The 19,212-nt window shown below is 38.5% G+C and overlaps 3 protein-coding genes across 3 annotated transcripts in view; 2 read left to right on the top strand and 1 right to left on the bottom strand.

Annotated features, from left to right (window-relative positions):
• Positions 1 to 1,120: 1,120 nt before the first annotated feature.
• Positions 1,121 to 10,376, top strand: lck (LCK proto-oncogene, Src family tyrosine kinase). The gene is made up of 13 exons (XM_072457829.1): positions 1,121 to 1,212; positions 2,075 to 2,205; positions 2,331 to 2,433; positions 2,542 to 2,635; positions 2,737 to 2,835; positions 2,963 to 3,066; positions 4,029 to 4,178; positions 4,264 to 4,416; positions 5,628 to 5,807; positions 8,469 to 8,545; positions 9,610 to 9,763; positions 9,853 to 9,984; positions 10,116 to 10,376. The coding sequence occupies exons 2-13, from the start codon at positions 2,098 to 2,100 to the stop codon at positions 10,310 to 10,312; spliced, it is 1,551 nt and encodes a 516-aa protein (XP_072313930.1). The 5' UTR covers positions 1,121 to 1,212; positions 2,075 to 2,097; the 3' UTR covers positions 10,313 to 10,376.
• A 3,621-nt stretch (positions 10,377 to 13,997) lies between these two features.
• On the top strand, positions 13,998 to 17,618 carry LOC140370265 (probable histone deacetylase 1-B). Its single transcript, XM_072457335.1, has 14 exons — positions 13,998 to 14,140; positions 14,627 to 14,739; positions 14,831 to 14,948; positions 15,028 to 15,102; positions 15,170 to 15,308; positions 15,392 to 15,533; positions 15,605 to 15,697; positions 15,772 to 15,880; positions 15,973 to 16,113; positions 16,189 to 16,297; positions 16,369 to 16,499; positions 16,578 to 16,748; positions 16,840 to 16,891; positions 16,962 to 17,618. Exons 1-14 carry the CDS (start codon positions 14,089 to 14,091, stop codon positions 16,987 to 16,989), a joined length of 1,473 nt encoding a protein of 490 aa, XP_072313436.1. The 5' UTR covers positions 13,998 to 14,088; the 3' UTR covers positions 16,990 to 17,618.
• tmem54a (transmembrane protein 54a) overlaps positions 17,174 to 19,212 on the bottom strand; it is a 2,713-nt gene continuing 674 nt past the window's right edge. The window contains exons 2-6 of the mRNA XM_072457336.1: positions 18,899 to 19,095; positions 18,754 to 18,813; positions 18,409 to 18,600; positions 18,209 to 18,346; positions 17,174 to 18,136 (exon numbers count right to left, since the gene is read on the bottom strand). Coding sequence (XP_072313437.1) covers positions 18,011 to 18,136; positions 18,209 to 18,346; positions 18,409 to 18,600; positions 18,754 to 18,813; positions 18,899 to 19,095 — 713 coding nt within the window. The 3' untranslated portion in view covers positions 17,174 to 18,010. The remainder of the gene's footprint in view (positions 18,137 to 18,208; positions 18,347 to 18,408; positions 18,601 to 18,753; positions 18,814 to 18,898; positions 19,096 to 19,212) is intronic.

Consider the following 19,212-nt stretch of genomic DNA (forward strand, 5'->3'; position numbering starts at 1 on the left):
AGTGCGCAATCCTCAGCTGTCAAAGCAGAATGAGTTTCGTTGCAACAAAATTTTAAATGGGACAGTCTGCACCTGCATCTTAAATCAGCTGATAGGATCATATTGTGATTGCGTAACAGAATATGATTTCCAACCACTTAAGGAAGTATCCATAACCGAGGTCAAAGAGAAGAGAGGAATTCCTTTTCAAAAAAGTGCAATTGAATCAACACATTACCATTTGGGGATGTAAAATGTATTTGGTTAATTGATAATTGTGATTATTCAGGTCAAAATATAATCAAAAGAACTTGAAAAAAAAAGATGATTGTGATTATTTTAGAAGCATATCTTTTTGAATTAAATTTGTTAGACAATGTTAGACGATGGGAATAATAGAAAGATTTGACTGGTGATATTTCTCACAATAATTGTAACACTAAAATGTTATATTGTGACATCCCTAAAATGCTCAGACATACTTCACAGTATTCGCTGCACAAATAGTTGTATAATGACACGTGTTCTATTCACTGACAACATGGTAAATATGTGCGCTTCCTGTAATGTTTGGACTAATTTCCTGTCTGCATGTTGTGTAGCAGAAGCCTTTACCACAAGTGAGAACAGCAGATTCATCTAAAAGGGTAGAACATTCAGAACTACTTTTTAACTCATAGTTTAGTAGGATTACCCCTAACACTAATGTCTACTGCATGAAGGTTCAGAAAGCTTGAACCAAGAGAGGCATTTATTTACAAATGACCACTGGCCACAAAGATAAAACCACATGCCAATCAAAATAGACTTTGTAATCATAAAAATGTCATTGCATCTGATTGTTTATTCCAATTTCAGACAGTCTCACGTTGTTGTTTAAGGGCACAATTGTCTTCACTTGCACACAGCTTTTTCCATGGTCTCCTACACCTTATGAGAGAATTGGAATTTACCATGCAGACTCCTACAGTAGGAAAAGAGCTGTCCTGACCGCCTCGACACAGCCCATAACGTCCCCCATGTGAACGCACAGCTGCACGACGAGCACCTGCCTAAAGCACTAAAGCCTCAACCTTTCAACGACAGGAAGCACTGGGGCTGTTCACCTACAGTCAGTGAAGATGCACAGTGAGCTATAAGAGGAGCAGAGTATGACATCTTCACAGCCAAGCTGCCATATAGTCAAATAGTAACAGTATTCTGGCCGGAATAGGGAAATACCACATTTAAAAGGTAAGTGATCATAATACAACGAAACAAAATTAGGGCATTAGATCAGAACATATTTTATTTAATTATGTTCATTCACCTCATTTTAATGACGTAATTACATTTATAGCATGGATTGAAATTAACAAACATTTCATAAGAAGTTAAGTGTATGTGTTATTATTAGGATTACAACATAAAATATGTATGCGATAAGACAGGAGATAAAAGGATATTTTAAGGCTTCACATTGTTACCAGTTAACATACAGATTTTAAAGCACATTCCCACAACATGTAGGGGACAGTTTGTTTGTTTTTAAATGCATTTGATGTCGATGGAGGGACATTCAGTAAGAACTGGAAAATGCTGACTTTGTTTGCTTGACTTTGAGTGCTAGCTGTACACATGGGAGTGCTAATTATGACAAAAACGTGGTGGACCAGTAATCCCCTTGTGATTTGTTCAATGTGTTTAAAATTTGGCCGGGTCAGTCCACTTCAGATTTTTCTCACGGCTCTGAGCCTTTGGGTCCAGCGGCTGCCACGATTAGCCCACTGACCCTGATACATGAGGGGTCCAAAGGGAGCGTGAGGCTGAGAAAGGCAGTTTGTTCCGGTGATCAACCAATAAACATGTGTAGAACGTGTAGAATTTAGAATAGAGCAGTCTTGCTCAAATGCGCACAAGCTTCATTGTAAATTCAACATTATTTACAATTCAAAGTTGTATTTGTTATTCTACGGGTAATTTCAAAGAGCGAGACTAAAACCAAACTAAATGTCAAGCCTAGAGTCATCCCTATATTTTTGCATTTTTAGATGTTTTAATCGCAAATGATTTGCTATTTATAAAATGTCATGGCCTTTCCTTATCTAACTTTCAGTGCATAACTTTCTCTTTAAAAAGATGGGTTGTAACTGCAGTTCGGACTATTCAGACGGCGACTGGACCGAGAATTTTGATGAGATCTGTGATCACTGCAACTGTCCCATCCCTCCACCATCATGTAACCCAGTAAGTGCATATGCAGTATCTACAGTATTACACTGAGTCAATATTTGTGTTTACAGAAATCTGATTACGAAGCAGAGTTATCTCAAAGTCCTCGCTCATTTAAAACACTGCATTTTGTCTTACAGAAAAATGATCTCAAAATGTACCCTCCTGTGCTTTCTCATCAGTATACTGACGAGCGGATTCCCCATCACTCGCTACAGTCGCCGCCTATGTCTCCATTGCCAGGTACGAAACATTGCATTTGTCGATTTATTTACACATCACGGTTGGCAGTAAATAAAAACAAATGTTCAAAATCTTTTACTGAACTTTGTATGATTGTAAATCCTATAGTCGACAATCTGGCAGTGGCCATTTATAGCTACGAACCTGCCCATGACGGCGACCTGGGATTTGTGAAGGGGGATAAACTCAAAATTCTTAACAAGTAAGCCACTGCTAATTCAACCAAGAGTCTTTATTTTTCATCCATGTCATTCTTATGTGAGTGGTCATATGCTATAGCTGTGATATTTGTACTACTTTTAGGGAAGATCCAGAGTGGTATTTAGCAGAATCTTTGACAAGCGGGAGGACGGGCTACATCCCATTCAACTTTGTAGCCACGAACACAGTGGAGACAGAATCGTAAGTCAATCACACAGGAAGTATACCTAGCATACCCGTCGCTCATCACCATGGCAACCCTAAAGTCATACTCGACCGGCAAAGGGATGTGGTAAGATCATAGTCTCTCTGTGTTTCACTGCTGCAGGTGGTTCTTTAGGAATCTTTCTCGAAACGATGCAATGAGGCTCTTGCTGGCTCCTGGAAACACTCAGGGATCCTTTCTGATCCGGGACAGTGAGACCACTCCAGGTAAGCAGCAGGTTTGAGTGAGTCACGCCCAAAACACACATTGATATATTGAGTTAAATGGCTGCTTGCTTTCGATGAGGCCCATCCCTTGTACTGTAAGTCCTAATCACATGAGTAATTATAAAATGAGGTCATGCATGTACGTCTGATCTGAACAACCAAATCTGATGGGCGGGACGAAAGAAAAAATCCCACAAGATGAGACAAGACACAAGAATGGGTTTACAAGAGAGACAAGACACAAGAATGGGTTTACAAGAAAGAGACACGAGATATTGAGATAATCATTTAAAAAATGTGCTGAATAGTTCACTATTTTTATTTCATTTTGAATTTTTGCTGTCATTGTAGCCCTGCTTTTTGGGGATGTAACTCACCAAAGTTGTGACTGATTATCTAATTATGACTTTTCTTGATGGGATAGCACCTGTGGTAAATGTTTATCATAGAATTAAATCAGTCAAATGGCACTATGTGAAAAAATAAAAAAATAAATTAAGGGATGCTAAGTTCTAAAAATGAATCCCTCTATATATGTAATCAAAAAGACACATTCTGACAAAAACGTCCCAGTACAGAAGTAGAAGTGTAAAAGAGCTGTCAGTGTGCTGTTAAACTGCAGGTAATTAATCACAAAGCCACAACCCAGTTTAGTTTGGATAATTTGCTGAATGGGCCTCAAACAAACAAGAACAGTAATGTTTTGACAGTGTTGTTACATGATATTTACATGCAACGGACAGGTATCAGGTATTATTATTTGTCAAATCATAACTATTGTGTAATTCATATAAATGTTGGGGGATCTTGTCCCATCCCTTTAGTGTTAACAAATATCTATATACTGTATAATAGCATTGTTGCATGACTCATTTCTAAAAGTGTTCTAAATAGCTTGTTGTTTGATTTGTTCTACTGAAAATGTTTATATAATTACTTTTCTTTCTTTTTTTAAACTGCAGGCTCCTACTCCTTATCTGTTAGGGATTTTGACCAAAGCAAAGGCGATGAAGTCAAGCACTACAAGATACGCAAACTGGACGACGGTGGCTATTACATCTCAGCAATGATCTCCTTCAGCTCTCTGAAAGACCTCGTGCAACACCATTCACGTGTGTATAGAGCCTCTTCTGAGTTTACAGTTGTAACATAGTCTGTTTGGATGTTAAACTGTAAATAACTCAACTTTCTGAGCAGGTTTTGCGGACGGATTGTGCACGAAGCTTGTGAAGGCGTGCCAGTCAAGGACGCCACAGAAGCCGTGGTGGCAGGATGAGTGGGAGATTCCACGGGAGTCTCTGAAACTGCAACAGAAACTCGGAGCTGGACAGTTTGGAGAAGTCTGGATGGGTGAGTATCAGAAATCCAGAAATCCACCGGTCGTTCTGTGACTCCTGACTAACTAATCAAGTACTTAGAATCTTCAATTTGTCATGTACAGTCGTGTAACTCATTTAATAATGTCAGTGCACAAGAAGATTTGTGCAAAGATTTGTGGATGTCATAGGTGCACTATGTAGGGGATCTGTCACCTGGTTGCCTCCATGGAGATGTTTTGCTTTGCCTAGAAAGTTCCACACACACACATACATTGCATTTATTCACCCATCCATCATCTCAATTACACATGTTTTTATTGCTGGACAATTTGCTGGACTGGGAGCAGGATTCCCTCTCCACAGATCTGACATGTTACACAAAACACAAAAATATACAAATATATCTTCCTCCAAAGTCTGAACCTCTCGATTAAAAAGACCCAAATTGGTCATTGAGTTTACTGAATTTTAACCAGCACAGCGCTAGTTAGTGAACGTTTAACATTTAAGAGAAGACTGATTTATGGAAACTTAACTAATACAACAATCACAGAGGTTTATCTAATAAGACATCATGGAGACATAGGGAGATTTTGCAATTATATGTATTAAAATAATGCTGTTTTAATTGGGGCCATTAACATTTTGAGTTCTATTAATCGTATAATCCCATTTCAAGGCACTGCAATAGTTTATATATCAAAGCTCACATGTAATGATTTGTTTTCATAATCCTTGTCTTGCTTGTCAAAAAGGAATCAGTCGAGAGCTGAGCACACAGAGAAAAAAAGTTTCCCTGAAGCCAACTTAATTGCAGGCTTGCTTTAGTTGGTTAACTTGAGAATGATTAGAGGGCATTAGCCGGTTATGCAACATTGACATGCTGCAGGTCCACATTTCTAATAATCCTGTGGACTGAAGGAATTGTCAATGCTTGCACAAATGTCCAGTGGGCCTCACAACAAGAGAATAAAGTGAACTCTTCCATAACATAACCCTCTTATTACTCAATTAGTGGGGTACTTTCCACTTCTGTTTTCCATCGTCATTTGCCAACACAAGCTGAAAATGCCAAAACAAACCACACCATTGGGCACATGAGATCCTATTTCTGTTTGACTTACAAACTGGGAACTGTATTTACCCAGATCAGAAAATCGTCCAACTCACAGATATGCAGAAAAATGATTTAAATTCCAAATATGTTTTACACTACTCCCTTTTTTGATTGTGTGTTCATAGGTCTCTACAATAATGAGAGAAAGGTCGCCATCAAGAACCTTAAGACGGGCACAATGTCGGTAGAGGCCTTCCTGACTGAAGCGAACATGATGAAGAATCTGCTGCACAAACGCCTGGTCCGCCTTTTTGCTGTGGTTAGTCAGGAGCCAATTTGCATCGTCACAGAGTTTATGGAAAACGGTATGTAAAAACAAACAGTAACAGTTAGTTTGTCAGCTGCTTAGATCCATGAAGTGAAAATACTCGAGACAATTGTTTGATTTCATGCTAAATTCAGCTCAAATATGTCTAAGCCTGTCTGAAGTGCGTCAGACCTACGTAATCCCTCACCTGAAATCATCAGACTGTGTGCAGGTAAGCCCACACAAAGAGAGGGCTTTAGTCAGCATTGTGACTGAGTTTCAGGATCAAACTTGTCGATTTTGGTATCGGGCGGAGGGTGTGTCCTTCCTTTCGTCTGCTATGTTAAAACAAGTGTATCCAAGGACTGTGACTAGGGGTGATTAATGCTTCAACAAAATCCCAGCTGCAAATGACTGCTGCTATGATTCAACATGAGATGAGCCCAGGACTGAGGGAGAGAGGTCTCGACTGAAGTAAAAGTACAACATGAAAATGTACTCATGGAAAGAAGATACAATCCCCAATATGTGTGATCAATTCAAAGACCAAAAATGTGACGTGATAATAATTTTGTCAGTTCAGTGAGGACATTTTGGTGTGGGCAAAAGGAATATAATATATACAATTTGGAAAGATCGTGAGTTAGGAGAAGGATTGTCCAAAATATATCAATATCCCGATACTACTAAAACTAGTATAAAAACTAGCAGATACTCATTTGAGCAGTATCAAGAGGTCAATTGTATGAACAGTTTTAATGGTCAGGATGGATCTATTAAAGAACTGATACAAGACTGTTTGATGATGTTGCAGAAACTGTGTTAAATGTGTACTAATATGTTCTAAGGTCTTTTGAATTGACTCTTTATAGATGTGCCACGCCTGTATTTAGTATATGGTGCTATGAAATAGTTCAAAGCAAACAAACTTTCTCATGCGTCCTGGTCAATGTGCGGGAGGGGTGTGAAAAGGCCACGCTTATTGTTCACTAGCACCCTGATGACGCTTGGCAGTGTTCCAGGAGCTTGATTATCCACATTCACTTAGGAAAACAAATTAAGCACCTACAGTAACAGTACACAAACAAGGACGCCTACTTTATGTACAAGGTATTGATTGTTGAATGCTATAATTCTTTAATGTGCATTTACCAGTAATTGTTTTGTTTACTGTGGCAAACATCCGTGGGACTAGCTGACTTACTCTCCAGCAAAAAATACATGTTACAAAAGCTTTATGAAACCTGTGAGAAAAAGGAATATGGAAATAACTAAAGCAAAAGATCCCACAAAGATTGTTTGGCACTGGTTAAACTCTGCTCCTTTCTCTGACCACTGAAGCTTAGAATACTAAATAGAGCTGTACTTTTTGAGATGCTGAAAGTCAAACATGTTGGCCTTGCTTAACAAGCATTTTTCACTATGAATGTGCCAAAATATCCTGTGTTTGTTGATACAGTATTGATTTGTTGGGCTATAGTATCAATGTATGGCCATGAGCATTTTTTGGTACACTAAGCTATGGCAGCACTACAGAAAGTAAACATGTAAAAATGTACTGCAGAAGGCATATTCACTGTTTTGATGTGGTGGTTTAATAGAGAAATACTGTTGTAAATATGTATTTGTTTAGTTTGAAATATTACCTGTATTGCAAAATAATCACAAAGTGTTCCACACTGTTTTGGTGGTAGAGTTACTTTCCTGAAATCAAACTTCAAACTTTACGACATTTGTGAAAAAAATGAAATGAAACTTATGGTTAGTGCTTGTGAATTTTTCCGTCTTTAATCAGTGATAAATAAATGCATTACAAATGGTGCAACCATTTTTTTAATCAAGTTGTTTTAATCCTATCTTGCATTTTTACACTGTTAGATAAAGCAACTTAAAGAGAAAGTATTCCAAGTATCCAGAATACAGTACTTTGATTGGACCATGGATCAGAAAATGTTACAAACACATTTTAATGCAGATATTGTGTAACTATATACCGTTTCAAAGTATTTCTTCCGACACTGATTGTATCTAATTTTAATATGATTTCCAGTTCTTAATGTGGCTAAACCTGTACAATCCAAACATGGAGGAGATTACGTACCCCTTAAAAATCTCCCTCTCACTTTGTGTCAATATTGCAATTCCAAAACACATACAGAGAGCGTGACAATAGCCGCTAAAGTGAATAGAGTGCCTTTGTTTAGTTGTTGCTGAGAGGCCAGTGACAGAGGTCCTATGAGCTGCCTCTTTGTCAGAGGCTCAACATGTAGACAAGACACAATAACTGCTTCTGTTGTCAACAAATAGAAAGGATTCGAGTTCCCATCTTTTCAACGTGCCCCTGTTTTAGTGTGAGGAACAATAAAGATGTCAAATACCAGGTGTGTCCAATGTTCCCTTGTGACCTTGACAAAAAGTGAAGAGAAATACCTCCTCTTTCCTGGACATGTTTTGAAGTGTTTCCTTAAGTTAAATTTGTGTACTGGCAAGAGTATTGTTCCCCGCATATCAAACTCAAGCTAAAGTCACAGGAAGTGGTTGTTGCTGTCACGAATACTGCATCACTTTGGCTGATCCTGATATGAACCTTTGAGTTCAACCTAGTTTATTTTTACTTATGAATAAAGGTCAAGATTTTGTCAAACACAAAGACAAGAATTTTCTAAAAATATATCTAAAAAAATGTGCTATAGTTTATCTTTTGTGCATTTTGTTACAGGTAGTCTTGTGGATTTCTTGAAAACAACAGAAGGAAATAGTTTGAAAATCAACACTTTGATTGATATGGCGTCTCAGGTAAGATTATTTATTTGCATAGCATTTATTTTACAATATGGTTTTCTATTCCCTAAAAAGAGAGACAAATGCATGCAAAAAATCATCAGTGCAAAAGCAGTTTTTCAACATAGAATTGTGAACGTTCTGCAAAACTCTGAAACCAAAACTATGCGGAGAGGCAGACCAAAGGTTTAGCATACATTTAACCAAGATGCATTACAAGTGTGTGAATGGAAAATGTAACCACAGGAAGAAAGACTGTAAGGCACCCACAATCTAAAAGCCTAACAATTTTTCTCGTCTGAGTGTGCAAATCTTTTGACGTCTTTAATCTTGCCCAAGAGCAACAGATATTTACCAAGCTTAGTGGCCAAGCGTACAAAGCTTCTTTCCTCTGAGCTGTTTTCTCGCACAGATAGAATTCAAAGTTTCCAAGTTAACAATATACCCACCATATTATTGTACGGGCATTTTACATCAAACTTAATGGATGTTGCTGTGTCCTAAATGGCATTGGAATATCTAATCAGGATATTGTTGGTTTACTGTCAGGACTCAGGTCAGTAACGCCAGACTGTAAGTTCCAAAACTCTCTTTCAAAGCCTTATGTAGTAGACAGGTGTTAGTTTTCCTGCGAAAATGGAAATAGAAACTTTTTTTATGCATCAAGCTTTTGACAAGACCTTAGGCCAGTGACACCACAGTGCCAGATTCTTTAGTTTGAAATATGAACCACTGACCTATAAACTTGAGATGCTAGACACACAGACACACAAAAGACTATTTATCTAGTCAAAAAACACTTTGAAATTCCAGGAGGCAAATTTACAAAGGAATCAGTAAATAGGATAAAGCCTTACATACGTGATATTGAAGAGTGACATAACGAAAATTACACTGGTATAATTTCTGGGGGGGGGGGGACAGTTGTGTACCTGGGTGGAGTATATGAATTAACGGTAGAGCTAGCATCTGACCTGTGGAAGTGGCTAACACCCAGCTTTAAGTGCTCATCAATCCACACATCAGCACATCTCCAAACACAATATCCACTAAGAGCTCGTCTGTGGTGTCCCCTAAAGGTGGCAGATGGAATGTCCTTCATCGAACATAAAAATTACATCCATCGGGATCTACGAGCTGCTAATATCCTGGTTTCACATGAGCTCATCTGTAAAGTGGCTGACTTTGGACTTGCAAGACTCATAGAGGACAATGAGTACACAGCCAGAGAGGGTAAGAACAACCTTCACCAGATCATAAGTGTGATGTGATGATGTGAGAACTCAGTCACAGACGTATTGTGTCTTGTTTCATTAATGCAGGTGCAAAGTTTCCCATCAAGTGGACAGCTCCAGAAGCTATAAACTACGGCACTTTTACCATTAAATCGGATGTGTGGTCATTTGGGATCCTACTAACAGAAATTGTGACCTATGGACGCATTCCCTACCCGGGTACTAACATACATATAATATTTCACATCATTTCATTCATGGGAATAAATCTAGCCTAAATGTATTTAGTTTTTATAGCCTTTTAGACTTTTTGCTCTACCCATTGAGCTCTGTTGCTGGTTGTTTTATAGGTATGTCAAACCCAGAAGTCATCCAGAACTTGGAGCGAGGATACAGGATGCCAAAGCCAGATGAATGCCCTGATAGCCTCTACGACATCATGCACATGTGCTGGAAAGAAACGCCAGAGGACAGGCCCACATTTGAATATCTGAGAAGTGTTTTGGAGGATTTTTTCACTTCTACGGAGAGGCAATATCAAGACTAGCCTCGATGACACAAAGACTTGTATATTTCTGTATAACTAAATATTCTATGCTGTAATGTAGTTTGTTTTGTACAAAATTGAACAATGATATATTTTTACTTTCGAAAATACTTAATAATCATGAAGCACACACAATAGCAACTTTTTTTTTTTTTTTTTTTTGCTTAGATATGCCTCTAGACTATTCCCTTTAGGTGTTTTAATCAGGGACAGTGCACATAAAACATTGACCCACAGGAAAGATGCCTGATTTCAACCTGCAGTCCTTGGACAGGTTGATACCAAAAAAACAAATGTACAGTATACATTAAATATATTAATACAATCACTCATCCAGTCATTCATTTATTATGTTTTTATTTAATTTATGAAAATGTACTTTTACAATAAAACAGAAAGAAAATCAAACATATAAAACACAGAACGGAACATAAACAGAAGGCGACCAGAGGGCAAACAAGTAAGCACAAAACATTCAAAGAAACAAAATCACGGCACATTTAAATTAAAATAATAATCCCATCTGGTCCAAAGTCTGTCAAATTTGCACATTTCCAAATTAAGACCCAATTCCATTTTTTCAGTCTAATGTATTTGTCTGTTATGTATGCTATGTTGGTATGGATTGTGTCATCCATTTTTGATGGCCTTTTTTCCTGTTATCTAGACCTTGATCTCTGTTAGGTGAAAAACTTTAATCATTAGCTTAAGATTTTCATCTTTGTACAGTTAATATGTTTTGATTAGCTCCCTCAGATTCTACCCAGAGATACTCCACTTCCTCCACATGACTCAACCATTTGTCATCTGCGAGTAAGGCCTGTACAGGAACCCCCGGGCATCACTCAATATTTTTCCATTGAGTTTTTTGTCTTGCCATACAAATCTTGAGTTTCTTTTATTCCACTCATCAAACAGGCGTCTGGAGCTAGAGTTTGGGAGAGGCGGGAATAGATAGAGAATAGAGAGATAAATCTCAGTAATAAGATAAGATATTCCTTTATTGTCCACACATGGGGACATTTCGGTGTTACAGCGCAGTAGATACAGGGGGAAAGGACAGATAACTTATAGGAAGTTTAAAAAAAAACACTCTTAATAGAAGAACTCTTATAAACAAAACAAAAAACTCTCATTAACAAAACTCCTCTCATATCTTAATAGGGAATGGAGGGGAAAAAATAAAATAAAACAAAAAAAGATAAAGATAAAAATACAAATACAAATAAAACAATAATAAAATAAAGTAAAAATAGCTTGCATAAGACTAAATAATACTAATACTAATGGTAAGTAAACACACACAAACACTTGTGATTAAGTCAGTATTGCACATGTTCAGGGCTAGCAGTGTTTGTTATACAGTCTGACAGAAGCAGGAAGGAAAGACCTGCGAAACCTCTCCCTCCCACAGCGAGGGTGGATCAGTCTGTCACTGAAGCTCCTCTCCAGAGCGGACAGAGTGTCCTGCAGGGGGCGACACTCATGGTCCAGCATAGATGTGAATCTAGCCAGGACCCTCCTGTCCCCCACCTCCTGCACCGAGTCCAGAGCACAGCCCAGGACGGAGCTGGACTTCTTGATGACTCTGTCCAGCCTCTTCCTCTCCCTCTCTGTGATGCTGCTGCTCCAGCAGGCCACACCGTACAGGAGGGCTGATGCCTAAATATTTATCCGTTGGTTGAGTAGGTCTTTTTAAAAGTCAAGGGGGGTTGCCAGTAAGAAATATTTTAATTTCTTTGTACATTCAGTTTGTATCCAGACATTTGACCGACACTATATAAGAAATGTAGTCAGTGGGTCTGACCCTTCGGGACTCCCACAAGTCTTAGGTGGTTTCAGTGGGATCTGGATTCAAAATCAGGACTCTTGCTCTTCATAGGCTCGTTCTCCGCCCACAGTTTCAGGCCCACCACATCAACTTCTATTTTGTTGAAGAGGGCGCCACTTTCAGACCTCACCTCAGCTCTCAATGACATCATGTCATGCCGCATTTCATGTAACATGAGGGCCAGCTGTTGTAAAGTTATGTCCTCTCCTCCGTCTGCCCTGTAGAGGCCCGTGAGTCTGCATCGCAGAGGGGTGCTTGTCTGTACGGCATTCGTCTCGAGGGGCGTCCCTTCAAGCTGTGTTAGCCATATTAGCATCAGTAGCTTGAGACAGAGTCAGCTCACCGTCCAGTTTTTTTCTGTCAGTCTCTCACTTTGTCCTGTTCCTCGTTTTTGGGGGTTTTAGGGGTGAATTTTTTTATTTTTTTTCAAATATCGGAAGAGAGGCGTAGCAGTGCGGCCAATTACACCTGCTCCATCTCCGGAAGTCAGCAAAGCAGTTTTAATTAATGGGGATGGGTGATATATATCGGTTCCAATATTGGTATTGGTGATATTGGAGGGTTTTCCTAGATATTGGCATTGATAAGATATGAAAGCCGATATTTGGCAATGATTTTTTTTTCAGTCTTGCCCATGTGACAATCCCTCATGTCCTCGGTGCATCAGATTTGTCTTTTTGAACAGACTCATGAGTAAAAATGGAAATAGCAGTGCAATAAGGCTAAATGGCAGTAGGTAATGTTTTACGCAACAAATGATTGTATATCCCAGAAATAAATTTTGTAATTGTCTTTACAAGGTGAAAAGTTAATTTGTGACTTTATGGGACTTGCTATGGTTTTTTAAATCTTAATATCGGCCACTGCAGCTGTATCAGACCATCCCTGCAAATTAATGTTATTGTTTTCTCTTTGAGACAATGTTGCACTGGTTTGTTTAAACTGTATGTCTGACAGTATGTTTACTCGGTGATGAGTGGGTTTAAATACTTTGAAAATGCCTACAAATAGCCTGGCACAGTGACAGCTAGTGGTACTCACGTACCACTTAAGAAACTATAAATAAACCATGCTTCAAATAGCACTATTCTAAGTCTAAACTGGGACTAAACCATGTCTAAAATAGGACTACATAAGCTCTTAATGAGGTGGGTAGTACTCGGTTACATTAAATTGCGTGCCATTTTTTGTAATAAAGTTGTACATTTTAAATTACTTTTCTTGCAGTACTACTACGCCAACTACTTCTCCTACTTGAGTAATATTTTTATTGAAGTAACAGTACTCAGTATACGTACTGTTACTCAGTACATTTAACAGTAAGTTTATTTTGTTTATGGTAACTAAGCATACACTTTACATGAACCACTCCTTCAGATATTTGTGAATTATTTAATGTTTTGTCCTTCTTTTTGACTTTGCCATGAAATAGACTGATATAATACACTAAAAAAAACATATTTTTTCTTTTGCTTGCACAATTATTTTTTTTTAAATTGTGCTCTTATGTGAACGGGGTGGCAAGTCCACAAAATTGGACTTGCCAGGTGTTTTTATGGGAATATTGTTCCTTTATATATAATACACACAGCGTCAAGACAGAAAAGCGTCAAGATAGCCACCCCATCTGTCTGTTGTTCCCCAGTTTTTACTCTTGCTTGAGTAGAGTGGTTCTTGGACCACTAATTAGTTCCTCATACAAATATTATAGTATTTGAAGCAACTGTTTTTACCATGTTTGATTACCCTACCACTTCTGACAGCAAACCCACTGAAACATGACAAAAGACAGAAAGTGAGCCTACCTGATAGTATGTAGTTTTGTCCATACTTTGGCGCCCCCTGCTGGACAGGGCGTGCAGCACAGCCAACACTGACTGATCCTCTCGCCGCTTGTCGCTGTTGTCTCACACACGGTGCGCTCAAAGCTGCTAAAGGGACTAAAATGGCGCTTACTTCGCAAGGAACAAAGAAAAAAGTTTGCTACTACTATGATGGTAGGTACTTTCGTGTGTCGCATTGTGTGCAATAATATCTCAGTGCAGCTGAAGATGGCAAGTTGTGCATTGAAAAACTTGACTTTATTTTGCATTTTGCTAACCTGCACGGTAGCTAGCTCAGCTAGCTCCTTTCTCACATCAGTCCCCGGTTTTCAATGGAAACTGGAGGTTTTATTCACCGATGTGTACTACGATCCAAAATATCGCAATTTATAATAGATCATTCGTCTGGTGGAGTAATGAGTAATTAGCCTAACTTTGGTGTAAATCGACCTAATTTAACGATCATCGCTAACGTCTTATCTGAAATTTATTCCAAAAATATTGTAAACTTCCTGTTTTCTGGGGAATTAATAATAATGTAACACAGACTCTAATTTCAACGAGTAAGGCTAGAATGTTTTATTATTGTTTGAAAAACCTCGTTTGATTGATTTTTGATCCAGTTTTAAGAATTCATTCTTTTTTTCCATCTAATTGTAGGCGATGTTGGAAACTACTACTATGGCCAGGGACATCCAATGAAACCTCACCGCATCCGTATGACCCACAACCTGTTACTGAACTATGGCCTGTACAGGAAGATGGAGATCTATGTAAGTATAATGTCTGTACTTTAGTTTGGTTACAGTGACTTTGACACTGTATGGTATATTTGATATCATCTTTTTCCTTTTTTTCCCCAAGCGTCCACACAAAGCAAGCGGAGAAGAGATGACCAAGTATCACAGTGATGATTATATAAAATTCCTACGCTCTATTCGTCCAGACAACATGTCGGAGTACAGCAAACAAATGCAGAGGTGTAAGTTGACTCAAAAATACTTTTTCATCTGACTTGAACAGCAGAACTGTTTTGAGAATTGCTTGTGTTGTTTCCTCAGTCAATGTGGGTGAAGATTGTCCAGTCTTTGATGGTTTGTTTGAGTTCTGCCAGCTCTCAGGAGGAGGTTCAGTTGGTAAGTAGTTTGTGGGCTTGTTTTTTGAAGAATACATGAATCAAATACAGTATTTATTCATATTTAGCTGGTGCTGTAAAACTGAACAAGCAGCAAACAGACATAGCCATTAACTGGGCTGGAGGTCTGCATCATGCCAAGAAGTCTGAAGCCTCTGGGTTCTGCTACGTCAATGACATTGTCCTTGCCATCTTAGAGTTACTGAAGTAAGAAAAAAGCCTGGGTACATTTGTGCTGTAAACACCACAACATTTTGTCTGTTCTAATATGACCGTTCTTATGTCTTTAGATACCATCAGAGAGTTCTGTACATTGACATTGATATCCACCATGGTGATGGCGTGGAGGAAGCCTTCTACACAACAGACCGCGTCATGACCGTGTCCTTTCACAAATACGGAGAGTATTTTCCTGGCACTGGGGACCTCAGAGTAAGCTCACAGCATTTGCACTCAATTTCAACCACCGTTTCAACAATGTGTAACGTGTGGTTTATCTGCAGGACATTGGTGCTGGTAAGGGCAAATATTACGCTGTGAATTACCCACTGAGGGATGGAATTGATGATGAGTCCTATGAAGCCATTTTCAAACCTGTAAGTAAATAGATAAATAAATCATCTTAGTTCCTGACACATAAGCATGGATGACTGATGGTTTGTGGTTTCAGATCATGGCCAAGGTGATGGAGATGTACCAACCCAGTGCGGTGGTCCTTCAGTGTGGCGCAGACTCTTTGTCAGGGGACAGACTAGGCTGCTTCAACCTTACCATTAAAGGTGGGTTATTATCTACACACATAGCTACATTATCTACATAGTTGTATATATTTGTTTTCTGTTTTTATATACTTCATTTTCTTTCTTCTCAGGCCATGCCAAGTGTGTGGAGTACATGAAAAGCTTCAACCTTCCATTGCTAATGCTGGGTGGAGGAGGTTACACTATTAGAAATGTGGCACGTTGTTGGACATATGAGACTGCGGTGGCACTTGATGCCTCTATCCCTAATGGTAAGTCATTTAATAAAAGGACACGGTATTCAACAAAGAACCAACTACAATTTATGAAGCTGGAATCTTTTGCAGAGCTCCCATACAATGATTACTTTGAGTACTTTGGGCCAGACTTCAAGCTCCACATCAGCCCCTCCAACATGACAAACCAAAATACAAATGACTACTTGGAGAAGATCAAGTTAGTACAAAAAGCATTTTTGAACATGTTTTGGTTCAGGTTGTTTTTAAAGTTTTATTATTTTATTTCAGACAGCGTTTGTTTGAGAACTTGCGCATGTTGCCTCACGCCCCTGGAGTTCAGATGCAGGCCATTCCAGAAGATGCTGTGCAGGAAGACAGTGGAGATGAGGAGGAAGAGGATCCCAACAAACGCATATCAAGTAAACATATTTTCTTTAATTCATCAGGTTTTTTACGCAAGTGGATAGACTTTCATTTACGGTGCTGTGTTTTTGTAGTTCGTGCCCATGACAAGAGGGTAGCATGTGAAGAAGAGTTCTCCGACTCAGAAGATGAAGGTGAAGGAGGGCGCAGAAATGTTGCAAGCTACAAGAAACCCAAGCGACCAAAAACCGAAGGCGAGAAAGAGGGAGAAGAAAAGGAGAAAAAAGTGCAGGAGGAAACGGAAGGTATTAAATATTTGTCAATTCAGCACATTGACATGGCCGATGATTTTCTAATGTGCTAATTGATATTTTTTGTAAATCTCTCGTACTGCAGAAGTTAAAGAAGAAGAGAAGGAGCCAGAGGATGAGAAAATGGACACTTCAAAGTGCGTACATCTTTTTGAAATCTTGTGTGACCACGCAGCAGTTTCTAACTTTATTTCTTTTAAACTTCAGGCCAAAAGAAGAGTCAAAAACACCCTGATGTCTTGAGTAGCATCCAGTGGCAATACTGCAACACCCTTGGACTTTTTCTAAACCAATATTTTCTTTTCATTTTCTGTGCAACTGCACTGGAAAATATTGGACTGAACCTTTTATGTTTACTTAATGGGAATTCAATCTCAGTACAATTTTGTAGGACTTCTTTAGAACATTTTGGACCCAGATAAAATTGTTTTTTATATCCTTTTTCTTGTGGAACAACGTAAAATGGTTAGTGTTTATGTACTTTTGTGTGTCTTAAGGATTTAAGTTATTTAAATCATAGATGTTTGCTTTTTTTATTCCTACTTTTGTCACGTGCCTTGTCAATTATAGTCAAGTTGGAAGCATGCCCGTACATGAGAATTGGTAAACCCATTTCACAGTAAGAGTGTATACATTCTTATGTTGGATAAAAATATATTTCAATAATGTAAATGTTTCTTTTTTTAAACTTGCAGTCAATTGTGTCCACTAATCAATGTTATTGGCAATCTTTAAACTGGATTGCACTGAGGAGTCTTACGGAAGACGAGAGTTTGTAAATTGTATATTTCTACTCCTTACCTCTACAATGTGTCAACTCATTTGTTTCTGATAAAAGTGTGTCAATAACAATTAAAACAGTTAAACATAATTTGGGTCATTAATGAAATGAGACACAAGAGGACTTAAAAGTATATACATATTATAATACATAAACAATACACTTAGCACAATACATTTTGTAAAACTTATCACAGCATAATCCAGTCAAATAAAAAAAAAAATCTCATTTATAGTTGTAACAGGCACAAGACAAAGACTTGCTGGGTCTTTAGAGGTGTGTTCACACTTACAATATTTGGACCTAAATTGAACCCATGTTTGTCTTGATGTGGTTTTTGGTTAGTTCTGGTCTAGTCCGGGTTTAGTTTCAGATTTAGTCCCAATTATGATGTGATGTATGTGCGAGAGTGAACGCATAGTAAAGGACCTGGATCTGGCAGTTCCTCCTCATTTCATTTTAGCCTGGCTTTAATTCAGAGCCAGTTACTCTGAGCCACTGCGGTGTCACTATCCAGAAGCTCATCTTCTTCTTCAGGCTCCTCTTCAGGCTCCACAGGTAAAGGAGCTGTCTGACTTTCTACTTTTAGTTTGATTTGAACCTGTAATTAACAAAGATCAGATGAAAACTCCATAAAAACATACTGTAATGTGATGTATGAAGAAATGCTCACCGTCCTAGCCCTCAGTGGCTTTCTCCTGCATGGACAGAAGTATAGGAATGATGTGCATACAGCAAAGCAGCGGAAGGCAAATACTGTTTCCACCACTGACATGACGATTAGAGGCACCCATAGAATTAATGTTGTGGTCTAAAAGTATCAGATGAATTAGAATCTCGGTGGAATTTAGACAAAAAGAAGAATTGACTTACATATATACGGGTGGGGTCAAAGGGGCATTCGTATGTGATTCTTGCAGACTCAATCTCATCAGTAAAATTGCAATGCGTTAGTAGGCCTCTCCCTTTATTAATTATTGCCTGTACCATGGCGACACACAAACCAGTGGCAGAGGCAATAGCTAACACTCCTACTAAAAGGCTGAAGAGCAACAGGACCCACTTCTGAAAAACAATAGCACATTCATATTAAAAGAACCGCCCTAATGTCTATATATTTCAATTTTAAGTCTAAATTACCCCCTGCACTATAACATGATGGGTTTAAGCATGAGCTGAAAATGATATGGACTGTGCCAAAGGGAAAAAGGCAATTACCAGGATCTTGTTATTCTTGTTTTTGGACAATACAATGGTAAGTATTCCATCAATGATTCCCTGTAGATTATAAGTCATACAAGTACATATAACACACATTTAAAAAGTAGATAATCAATTCATTTATATTAAGGAGGCTACTTACAAATAATCCAGTCACAATTGCTATCACGTTGGAGATGGCGAAGACCATGGCGCGCGCCTGTTTGTGGACATTGATGTGCCTCAGCACTGCACCATGGATCAATGAAGCAAGAAGGAAGTTTACATGCCCCACAAGAACAAGCCCCAAGCCCATTTTCATCAGGGCTTTGTTGTCCTTGAGGTTGGCACAGCATATTCCTAAAAAGTTGAAAACAATTGATATCCATATTTTAATCAAAGATGCATTCTAAATTTGAACTACATGTAAACAGTGCTTTTTATTCAAACGTGTATGCGCATAAGCAATCTGTGCTA

This window comes from Eucyclogobius newberryi, unplaced genomic scaffold, assembly GCF_026437365.1.
Source record: "Eucyclogobius newberryi isolate DKJ021-1_F unplaced genomic scaffold, fEucNew1.0.hap1 SCAF_21, whole genome shotgun sequence".
NCBI lineage: Eukaryota > Metazoa > Chordata > Actinopteri > Gobiiformes > Gobiidae > Eucyclogobius > Eucyclogobius newberryi.